The sequence below is a fragment of the Portunus trituberculatus genome, chromosome 43 (genome assembly GCF_017591435.1).
Source record: "Portunus trituberculatus isolate SZX2019 chromosome 43, ASM1759143v1, whole genome shotgun sequence".
NCBI classification, from domain to species: domain Eukaryota; kingdom Metazoa; phylum Arthropoda; class Malacostraca; order Decapoda; family Portunidae; genus Portunus; species Portunus trituberculatus.
In genome coordinates, this window is record NC_059297.1 from 10364411 (window position 1) to 10376910 (window position 12500).

At 37.8% G+C, this 12500-nt stretch overlaps 1 protein-coding gene and 1 long non-coding RNA gene across 3 annotated transcripts in view; one reads left to right on the forward strand and one right to left on the reverse strand.

The window, feature by feature from the left end:
• The window catches only part of LOC123518263, a 294645-nt gene that overhangs the window by 227856 nt on the left and 54289 nt on the right, over positions 1 to 12500 (reverse strand). The window lies entirely within an intron of this gene.
• The window catches only part of LOC123518261, a 210020-nt gene that overhangs the window by 131200 nt on the left and 66320 nt on the right, over positions 1 to 12500 (forward strand). The window contains exon 4 of one of the 2 annotated variants that reach the window (XM_045278988.1): positions 8857 to 9050. In XM_045278988.1, coding sequence (XP_045134923.1) covers positions 8857 to 9050 — 194 coding nt within the window. Of the gene's footprint in view, positions 1 to 8856; positions 9051 to 12500 lie in introns of those variants that run through there. The other variant, XM_045278987.1, reaches the window with a different exon arrangement.

The window sequence follows — 12500 nt, forward strand, 5'->3', positions numbered from 1 at the left end:
GTTCAGGCTTCCAGTATGAGCAAACGTAAGCACACACATATACTTTAACACGCACCCGCTTGTACTGAGTCAGTCAGTAGCCTGACGCGATGGAGGTGAACTCTGTGACATGTTGGAACATGTTCAATAACCACCTGTTTGGCCTCCCCTTCCACTATTGGTCCCAGAGTTACAGAGTCACTCACGGTATTATGGCAGCCGCTTGTGTGTGTGTGTGTGTGAACGCGCGCGCTTGCATGCTCGTGTGTCGTATGAAGATGAGAAGCTTTATGAAAATGAAAATGGATACGGTCTGTCTCTTCTAATACCTACAAGCATGAGTGTGGCCTTGCAAATGGATGTATGATGTCACACCCTGAGACACACTGCACGATAAGAGAAAGCAATACCATTAATTTACTAATATTTCCAAGCAAACACCTTACCAGATGAAATTTAGTCATTCTAATGAAATACACTAAAAATTCTTATAAGTGTTTGCTTATTTATTTTATTACATTTAACGTGTTAGAAATAAAAGTGCTTGCCACTGCAAATTTAGCAATTTTGTAGAAAATGTAGGTAAATGCTATACACTTGCTAGTGGTGGAGGGGATACAATATGGAGGCAAGGCTAAGGATCATGAAATAGCAGTGCGTATATTCGTGCAGGCAGCCTTGCAGTTTCCGTGTGACTTTTTGATGTGCATGTATTCGTGCAATTTTTCTATGCTCTTTTGACGTGATTTAGCAATTTGAAATATCTCTTTGTATGTTGCGTTTACTATGCAGATGTTTAGATCACATAGTCATTGGAATATCGACTTGCTTTGTCAACAATTACAGTTTGTTTCCACACACACACACACACACAAAATAAATAAATAAATAAAAAAATTAAAAAAATAAACAAATAGATAAAATAAACAAATAAACAATTTTCAGTAAACGAACGGTATATACCGGAACGTTCAAGAAGGATGAAACTCTGAATAATCCTGTTGATTTATATATTAATACATGTATATACACAAACACAGAAACACATTTACATATTCATACATATATTCGGTGTTCTGTCTGTTAGTTTTATTTATGTATTTTCTAAAAGGAAAACGAACGAAGCGATTGGTCATCAAATCCAGGAAGGTTCACTAAAGGGGGTGTCACACTGCACATCGTCACAGCCTGCACAGTCGTGGGTGGAAGTCGAATGGTCTTTTAGATTCGCCGTCTCTGAGTTCCATGCTTTCTCTCAATCTTAAGTAATCTGATCTATTGATAATCTAAGTAATATGCATGAGATCTGTTGGATTTCAGTTATAGATACCGTGATCTTCTAATGATCTATGATTCTATATTATTTTGCTTCTCTAGTTTCTCAGTAAGTTGGAGAATTTTTAATATATTAAACACAGAGTCAGAGGATTACTCCACTTTTGTCCATGATTATGTTAAAGGCTGGCAACATTTGGATCAACTAACCAGTCAAGTTCCCTCATTTGTAACAACATAAAATATTTTTGTTGATAGGATTAATGTGCAAACAAGCTTAGTATAATATCACAAACAGAGACCAGTTTAAACCTTATGCAATTATATTTCTTTTACATCTAATATCCGTTAATGTAATATATTTGCGTTTCTTATCCTTACCATCAGTATTGGAACGTCACCAGCACGTTTAGATCACACGAGATCAACGTGACCACATCACCCAAAACGAACACGAACCACACATGCTTATAAAGAAAATAATAAGTTAAAGTAATGAGAAACAAGACACTTAATCATGAAAACGTGTATCCTCTCTCTTCTTGAGAATACGACTAGATGCTTTGTTTCTGTTCCAATAACGCATGTGAGACTAACACGCAAGCATCACATTCCCTTTGTCTCGGTTTGATGACAGAGCACAAACCTCTCTAAGCACCCGTTGTGCTTTTGCTACACACTCAGCGATAGACAAGATGGCTTACGAAGAAAAATCGAAACCTTTCTTGTCAAAGGCTTCATTATATTGCGGTAGGTAATTCCAATAAATGTCATAAAACCTGAAGATAATGGTACGCGCACACACACACACACACACACACACACACACACAGAGAGAGAGAGAGAGAGAGAGAGAGAGAGAGAGAGAGAGAGAGAGAGAGAGAGAGAAATAATCAACTAACTAGAAGGAAAATTAAGAGAGACTGAACTCGCTTAATATCACCGAGAAGTAATACTGGAGGACCAAAATTTTTTCACATTTTTTTTCCCTCTTCTCTGCTGCTATATGGCCGGAGGAACGTTGTCGTCATAAAGAAATATACATTACCACATTCACTTTCATTTTGCAACACACGTACCTGAATGTAACTGTGAAACGGGAGGGCAGGGTGGACGTCGGGTGGCAGAACAGGAGGAGAGAGGCAGTGCTACATAAATGTAGGTTAAGGTGCGGAACAATTAAGGCAGAGTTGGTGAACACCGGAGCGTGGGTGCGTAGGAGTGAGTATCGTAGTGTAAAATACAAGGCACAGAACTGGAAAATTGTGGGTCTGATGAAGGCATAAATAACTGTGCGTTAGGTAACTTTGAGCGGGCCAGGGAGCCACAGCTGGGGCTCCATCAACCCGTCACTGTCTCCGCTGGGTTGTAGTTTTTCAGTGATAATGCCCCACGTACTTTTTTGTTTCGTTTTGGTATTCGGAAAAATTAATTTGCAGTATTAACACCAATTAATTTCATGACCAATTTAATTTAGGCCTCTCGGGATATCACCAGAACACGGGTTAAAACCAGTACTCTTCCCTAACAACTTTAAAAATGGTTGACGAGGAAAACAAATAGGTAGGGAGCTAGTTTGCTTATTTTGTTATTTTCCTGACTCCTTACAAAAACGAGGAACGATCGCAGTTGGGTCGCTCTACATTTTTCCAAACTTTTTCCATTAAGTCAGTCACGTAGCGGTGCTCTATGTTATATAGTACGTTTAATCCGGGATCATGCTGCGGCCACGTCTCTTGGTTTGCTTTCCTTCCCTATTCGTCATCCTTGTCCCGTCTCTCAGACCAAGTTGAGTCCTTCCCATCAGTTTGTAGGAGGGCCGAGCGTCACGGGTTACCTCGCGCTACAGACACACTAAGTGAAGGTAAGCACTCGCCCGGAAACTGATTAGCCATGATTTAACCGTATTAAGCCATTAACCTCCGGTGATCACGCTAAGGTCCCAGATAATGACCGGCCTAATGAGCAGGTGAGATAGGTGAAGCGGGAACCTCTGAGCATCCTACACACCTCCCTATCACCTGTGCTTATCGGCTTCCTGCCCTTATGTTTCTTCACTGTCTTGTCTTACACTTTCTTTCTATGACTATCAATTCACCGGTTTGTTTGTGTTTTATTCTCCTCCGCGGTTCACTTTATCCTCTAAGTCTCCACGCTGCGGCTCCCGTGCTCTCCTCCTCTCCTCCCAAATCAGAAGCAGCAAGATAGACTGAGGTAGGAGGGTGAGAGGAACAAGTCTGCAACTCTAGTCAGATTAATGGTATTCAGTTTAATTACAAGTTTGACCCCAAAACAAGTTCCAATCCCGTGCCTCCGTGGCATCTCCGAAACGGGGCCAGGGAAGGAGGAGGAGGAGGAGAAGGATGAAGATGGAGATGAAGAGTTAAGAGAAAGGAAGAAATAGAAGAGAAACCGAAGACGACAGAAAGAATAATTGGCAGAGAAAGAGAGGCAGGAAGAGATGAACGAAGATGGACTGGAAAATGAAAGTAAAATTAAAATGAAGACGGACAATGGCAATAACGATGACGAGGAGAGAGAGAGAGAGAGAGAGAGAGAGAGAGAGAGAGAGAGAGAGAGAGAGAGAGAGAGAGAGAGAGAAATAATAAAGACAGGATGGACTAAAAGGGTGAGGACGAGGATGAGGAGAGAGCAAGGAGGGAAGATGAAGGTCGGGAGAGGAGGAGAAAGAGAAGGAGAGAGGATAATTTAGACATGGGTATGAATTACAGTAGTGAGGACGCAATGAGGTAATAGAACAGAAGGAGAGGAGAGGAGGGAGAGGAAGAGGACAATTGGGACATGAGTATGAATTCCAGTGGAGAATACGTACTGAGGTAATGGAACTGAGTGGTGGTGGTGAGGTGGAGGTGAAGGAGGCGGTGGAGGAATAGGAGAAGCAGAAGGAGGAGATGGTGGGGATGGTGATGGTGGAGTCATGGCTGTGATAGAGGAGGAAGCGCCTTCACTTTAAAAAAACTTTTTTTTTTTTTGGATAGTTTACCACAAAGCTTTGTGAAAACCAAGAAGTGTGCTGTCTCTGTAAATTTCTCTGAGGTGGAGGAAGAAAGAAGAGAAGAATGAGAGAAATATAGGATTAAGAAAAACAAGAAATACAATAGAAAGAAAAAGACAAGATTTGATTGAATGGAGTGAAGGAATGAATGAATCATTCCAACAATAATGATAGTAAGGAATAAAAAGAGAAGACGACACTAGGAATAAAATAAAAGTCGCAAATGTAAAAAAAAAAAAAAAATATATATATATATATATATATATATATATATATATATATATATATATATATATATATATATATATATATATATATATATATATATATATATATGTGTGTGTGTGTGTGTGTGTGTGTGTGTGTGTGTGTGTGTGTGTGTGTGTGTGTATAAAGAATAAAGAAATAAAATAGCAATGTAAGATTAACACAGGACAAAAATCTACGGTCTTGTAATAGCACAACGTATTTAAGTAGAGTGTTCTGCTCTATAAACTTCATCTACTAATGTAAGACCAGCACAGAAACGGAAACCAGTCCGTTACTCACCCTCATATAAATTCTCTCTATAGCAAGAGAGAAAAAAAAAAAAGAAACACGAAAATCAGTCTCGAGGAAAATATATATGGTGATTTTTGTGAAGGTGGAAGAGTCTCTGCATCTCATAATTGTAGAGGTTTTATGGTTGCTGTACATGAATTAATATTACTGAGGCTAATGAAAACTTAAATAAAATAACGAACACGATAAACCTTGAGCAAGTAGTCATATTCCTCTATTCGTTAATATAATTAGATATGAACGCAATCGTGACTTGCAAGGATGAAAAAAGAGAGCTGAAAACACACCAAAGATTTTTCATAATATCTAATCTCTGCATCTCAGCGATATACACATTTCTACTTTTTTTTTTTTAGATTTAGCTTCTTTCTTTGCATAAACTTTCATCGATTTTCATTTCTTAATGTCCCTCGTGAACTTGTTTTTACAAAATAAACTGAAAAGGCTAAAATATCAATGCCAGTAATTTTTTTTCTAGGGAAAATGAAATTATATTCGTGGGAGATTTGCTAGAGTAATATTTACGAATCTAGTATCACAGTAGTTGACATATTTCTAGTTAATGAATGAAAAAAAAAACAATAATAGTAAATTTTGCACAAAACATATTAGGATACGGTCATGGTAAAAAAAGACGACAGAAAAATTAAGAGTAGAATTATCTCGATACTCGAAACACAATAAGAACAGTAATCAGTTGAATCCTTAATCACGCTAAAGTTGAACAATATTTAGCTATGAAAAATAAAAGCGGTAACACAACGTCGTAAAAGTTTATTGAATCAAAATCTGTTAAATTAAAGAATAAAAAAATAATAATAGACAAAGAAGACAGAAGAAACACAAAATAAATGAAGACAATTAGTTTTAAAGCTTTTAAAGTCAAACACTACGGGTCACAAAAAAAAAAAAAAACATAGGTAGATACTTTTAAACCAAATATGAACGTTGGAAAAATTAAAAGGACAGAAAAAAAAAAAACAGCAAGCAATATTTATATTTGGAATTGTTTATCTATTCAGCGTTCTTTTCTTTAAAAGAAGTGACGGTCGCGGTGTGCTTCAAAACATCAGGAAGGCTGTGCTAGAGGGTGGGCACAGCCACGTTGAAGACCTGGTGCTCAATAGTGAAGAATTTTATCTCTAAAGTTATGCGTTGACACTGCCACTTCAAATTTATGCTTCTTATCGATTTTCAGCTATTCTAACTGTCTCAAGAATGGAGTGACGTGTTCATTTTGCATACCTTCCCAATTTTTCAGTATTATGGTGTGCTTAGTTTGTGAAGAAATGGGTGAAATCCAGAAGCTCATACCGTAATTAATAATGTTCGTTACCGATAATTGTATGGCAGAAGTTCTTATATTTTGTTAAAGTGACGCAATGTCCAGCTGAGATTACAACATTTTGTTTGAGGAACGAAGAAACCTTTTGCCTCCTGTGTCAATAAGGCAACGCACAACTCTAGACATCATGGGAATACTTCACTTAGTACCTCAATCTGAATCATAACGTTGTCAGTGTTGTATATTCCACATAAAGTCTAACCTTCAGCTGTTAAAAAGTCAGTATTTTCTGGTGAGTTATATATATATATATATATATATATATATATATATATATATATATATATATATATATATATATATATATATATATATATATATATATCTTTTAGCTAAAGGTTGGCTGTTAGTTTTAGTGAGGTGCTGTGGTCAGCAATAGGATGAACGGTCACGACGTGATGATATACTTAAGAAATATTATCTGTAAGAATGATACCTTATAAAGCAGCACAGAGGGATGTAGTCTTTTGTAAGGTTCTCTATTTATTTAGTCAATATGGAGTCTGTTGTATTTTGTTATTTTTACATAAAATGTTATAGCTAAATTCACTCAAAACACATAAAAAGGCTTCTTACTTAAACGTATGTAATAAAATACATAATTGATATAGTCAAAGGATACTGATCTGTTGTGTAAGAGCTATCGATGCAGAGGATACAGAGGAAAATGAGGAGGAGGAGGAGGAGGAGGATGTGGAAGAGGAAGAAAAGGAGGAGAAAGAGAAGGATTAGGGTAAGAAAGATAAAGATGAGAAAGAGAAAGAAGAGGAGGAGGAGGAGGAGGAGGAGGAGGAGGAGGAGGAGGAGGAGGAGGAGGAGGAGGAGGAGGAGGAGGAGGAGGAGGAGGAGGAGGAGGAGGAGGAGGAGGAGGAGGAGGAGGAGGAGGAGGAAGTTATTGAGGAAAAAAAGGAGAAATTGAAAAAATAAAATAAAATAAAAATAAAAGAATCTTGCTGCAAAAAAGGGGGAAACCGGAAAAGAAGAATGCAAATAGAAAAATAATAAAAGGACTAGGATTGAGTGAGTAGATCTCTCTCTCTCTCTCTGTCTCTCTCTCTCTCTCTCTCTCTCTCTCTCTCTCTCTCTCTCTCTCTCTCTCTATCTTTCTATCTATCTAACTTTTCCCGTTCATTCCCCTCTGGGGATATGAAGGATCATGAAGGAAGGCAGAAAGGTATAACATTGATTCCTTATACAGCTGAAAGGGGAATTAGGGATATTAAATGGGGATTGCACACACACACACACACACACACACACACACACACAATAATGAGCTCTAAGCTCGTTCCGTAGGGTAACGTCTGGCTGTTTCGTCAGAGACTGCAGCAGATCAAACAGTGAACACACACACACACACACACACACACACACACACACACACACACACACACACACACACACACACAGTCTCTCTCTCTCTCTCTCTCTCTCTCTCTCTCTCTCTCTCTCTCTCTCTCTCTCTCTCTCTCTTCCATTTGCCGGTGTTAATTACTTTAATTTAGAATACATCTCGAGTTTTTCTTGTTCACAACTATTCCGTAATTATTAATTAATTTTCTCTAATATTTATAAGGCTCGCACACACACACACACACACACACACACACACACACACACACACACACACACACACACACACACATACACACACACACTCACACACACACACACACACTTTCTGCTCAGTCACTACATGGATTTCAACGTTAAGACTATGATGTCTTTGTTCCAACGAAGTAATCATACATGTGTCAAAATTATCCATACATTCTCAATATTCGTGTCCAATAAACAACAGTTTTTTGTTTTTTTCAATCACACAGCTTTCACTGGAATGTCTTATGAACACTGGGAAGTTATTATATGTATGATCTATCATCTATATTTTTTTTTATTCTTTGGATCATCCACTACTTGTTTTCCAGCCATTATTATCATTTTTTCCTACTCTTTATTATGCAATAACAATTAACATTGTTTCATTTTTACTCATTTCCGGGGAAGAATTTTTTTTCCATTTGTATGATCTGAAACCGTGAATCCATTTTGCTAGTGCTACCCGCTAGCGCTCAGTTTTATCAGTTTTTGAAATGCGGACTACAAAAAGCGGCAGAATATTCAAATGGCAGCCTTACAAATGACGCCCTCATTTTCCGGATTTTGTTTAATTGATTATTTCATTTATGTCCTCATGGATATATTATTTTTATAGTGTATGTGTGTGTGTGTGTGTGTGTGTGTGTGTGTGTGTGTGTGTGTGTGTGTGTGTGTGTGTGTGTGTGTGGAGCCTGATCAGCTATCAACGTAATTCCATCGTCATCTGTCTCTTCGTCTGAATCTAATTACTAACGACCCTTGATAACCGCATCAGCCCAACATCTTCACCAGGGTACCAGACTCTCCGTCGATATGGTTGGCTGGCACGAATGTTTACCAAACCTCTAAAACAACCATCGTGAGAGAAGTCCTGCAGCTAGTCAGATTATTAACATAAAACTCTTTTTTGCTTAATATCTGAAGATTACATTTTTTTCTTTCAGTTTCATATCCTTTATTTAATATCAGGTTTTTTTCACTAACTCTTATCTAATTTTTTTTTTATATCGTTTTTTTTCTATCTTTTTCCATCAACACACATTTTTCCCTGCATGTAATTGTATCAAACATCTTTTTGCAGTACCTCCGGGACCTCCTATGATCCTATGGGGCGGCCGCGGGGTGGTGGACGTGGTCGGGCCGCTTGGGGAAGGTGAAAGGGCGGAGCTCACCTGCAGAAGTAAGGACGGCAGACCTCCTCCCACTCTCACTTGGACTAGAAGAGGACAGCGTTTGCCTCTGCTCGCGTATAACACGTCCTCTTCCCCGATCAAGGTAGGTTGTACAGATTTTTAGCAATAAACGAGAAGTAATTGGTGGAGAGGAATTGGTAGGAGAGGAAGACGAGGAGGCTGACGACTGATTAATTCAAGAGCAAAGTGCGTTACATTTCTCAGAATCATTCAACATGATAAAAGGGCCATGTGACGAATGTAATTAAATGTTAAGGAGAAAAAAAATGTTCGGTGTTAAAAGAGATAAAAAAAAAAAAGATGGAAAAACTAGCATCAGATAAGTCAGGCGATGAATGCAGCCCTTTAAAGTGTGGCAGCGAGCGAGAACAGTAATTGTGCGTTGCTTTGGGAATAGATTTGCAGATGGATGGATAGATACACATAAAATGGATACAAAGATATAAAGATCGATAGATAGATATAAATAGATAGATAAATATAGATAGACAAATAGATAGATACAGATAAGTAAGCAGGTTGGTAGATAGAGATCTAGGTAGATAGTAAGTGGTACACAAGTGAAGCAGACAGATCTATACTTGTACACTAGCTAAAAAAAAAGTACTTTGTTGCAGAGAGAGAGAGAGAGAGAGAGAGAGAGAGAGAGAGAGAGAGAGAGAGAGAGAGAGAGAGAGAGAGAGAGAGAGAGAGAGTGTGTGTGAACGAGCATACACATGTACTTTATGACATGACGTGTGAGGCAGCAACAGAAGGGGAGCAGGTGCGACTTTCGAGCCAATTTGACAGACAATACCTGGCCAGTTACCTTCGAGCCTTGGCGGTCCAATGTTAGAAAGGTTGGAGACGTTGAGAAGCACCAAGGTAAGGAGAGCACACCTGTGGATGCCTCAAGGGGACCTGACGGAGGGGGGAGGTACGTGGGAATAGCTGGCCTCGTTAAACTAATTAATGGCTTGAACAACGAGAAAAGGAAATTAGTCAGGCTCATCCAAGGCACCGCGCCGCAGCCATGTTGGGAATATTGAACGACTTCAACTTAGCATATTTTTTTTTCTAGGCATCCTCTTCCATTTCTTTCTTTCTCCGCCACTTCTCTCTCTCTCTCTCTCTCTCTCTCTCTCTCTCTCTCTCTCTCTCTCTCTGTGTGTGTGTGTGTGTGTGTGTGTCTTTCTCTTCAGAGAATACATGAATACTTTCCTTTCCGTTCATTTTACTCAGCGAATGAGAACCATCAATCAGAAATCATCATGTTGAGAATTAGCATCACGTCAGTCTCGTATTACAAGCGAAATGGAATTATAAGTGAAACTGATAGACTACAATGGCAATTATGTAAAGTAATACGCTAAGCTCATTCGAATATAAGCTCGAGCCTCACCTCTTCGAAACAGGCAACACAGAATAATTACAATGCAGTAACGTAATTTGCACCTCAACTTGATTTAACATTAGATTTCTTTCATTTTGAGATTGACTGATTGAATGTATAGATCCGGATCCGGATCCGGACTTTCTGAGTGATGTAGTTGGACCCCAAGCCCCAGGAAGAGAAAAAATCTAGTTAAATAGCATGAAGGTCCTGGTGATGGTTTCTTGCAAGTGTATTTCCTCGACTGACTGTAAGTTAGGTGTCTATAGAGAACATACGTACGGTATTTAGCTTACAAATGCTCCCAGGGCCTTACATATAAATATTTAGAATAGTTTCCCTCTGATATTGCATTTTCTACCATGAACTTTGTGAAGAACAAGTTTCGCTCATGTATGACCAGTGAACAACTCCACCACTGTCTTCGACTCGCTGTTACTAAATTAGTACCGAGATTTAGGGAGCTAACAACAAACAAGAAGTGTCATTTTTCTCACTAAAGTCTTGCTGTAGTGTTAATTTTTTTTCATTTGTAAATTCTTCATTTTATTTTCTAAGAGGAAAAATTCATATAATCATTATAATGTTATGTTTTGAAAGAGGTTTTTTTACTACTTAAAGCATAACATAAAGCATAACATAAAACAGTAAACACATCTAAAAATTTTCATTTGAAAATTCTCCATTTCAATATTTTTTTGAGAAAAAATCCTAGTCTTGTTATATTTTAGCTACAAAATTCAGTAATTTTTCTTCATTTCCACGTTTTCTAAATTAGTATGAATAAAACAAAAAGTGAATAGGAAATTAATAAGAATGATACGGTTTACTATTCTGTTCAGAGATGGTTGTTTTAATTATTTTCTTTATTTCATGAAATAAAAGTTTCCGGACCTATGTATACATTAGAATTTCTCTAACTGTACCTTTGCTTATAATAGTTGAGTAGCCCTGGTATAGATTATATCCAAACAGCACGATGTCAAGGTCACGCAACGATTTATTTGAAAATATATACAAAATATCGACAGGGAACAGAACAAGATATCATTAAACTATTAGATAAAGTACTAATTATGATAATAAAAAAAAACATAATATAAAAACCAAGAGTTTAGAAAGAATGAATGAACTAGATTACATAGCACAATATTAAGGTTATATACACATAAAGCTGGACTTCTAAATATAAAAAAAATTCTCAAGAAAGGACTATAAAAGATACAATAAATTAGATTATAATGCATAAATTAATAATACTTTCTAGTAATCTTGAGGAGGAGGCAGTAGACACCCACCGAAACGATAATTATTCCCAGTGAGATCTAATAGCACTGGTTCACGGTTTTTTTTTTTCTTTTTACGTTGAGCCCTATAGCGCCTGCAGGCTCACTTGAAGAGTGTGTAGGGAGCGCTGTTCGGCTTCCGCCCATTAGTGGCGCAGGCAGTTTTATTTATAGTAGTACCCATAATTAGGGCCCATAACATCACCCAAGCTCATTTTGGGTGTAACCACCTAGAACCTGAGTATCATGGTGACATGTAGGTAACTTTAAACCACTCCACAAATGGGGTGCTGTGAAGTTATCATTAAAGCCAGCTGTGACCTCACTGAACATTTCCCTTTGCGTCACACAACACAAAGGGGCAGTCACAGTTTGCCCTCTAAAAGTAATCATCTTCCTTCATACAAAACGACATGCACCTAGCTATACATAAATTCTTCACTCAAGATTTATAATTAGAAAAAAAAAACTCCTATACCAGCCAAGGAATCCCTTTCCTTTTGATTTCCTTAATGGATCTTTTTTTATAATTTATTTTTGCCCTCGGCCGGTTCCCCGTCTTATATAAAAAAAAAAATTACAAAATTTATTATTAGACACGATCAGCTAGGTATCTCTCCTCATACACAATAGTCACTCAAGGCTCAAATACGCAATTACGCTTCTGGCATTAGAGAAAGACAGATAGCACAGACTCTTTCTTGTCAGCAGGAAAGATATCACCCTCACAGACCGCCAATTTTTCTGTGTAAGTGCCGCTATAAGACGCTCTTTAATTTCAGAAGCATGTCAGTGTCTCGGCATCTGCCTTTCAGTGTAAATTTTCTGAGTCACTGAACTTTAGGTACTTACTTATTTAACGATAGGATTCTAA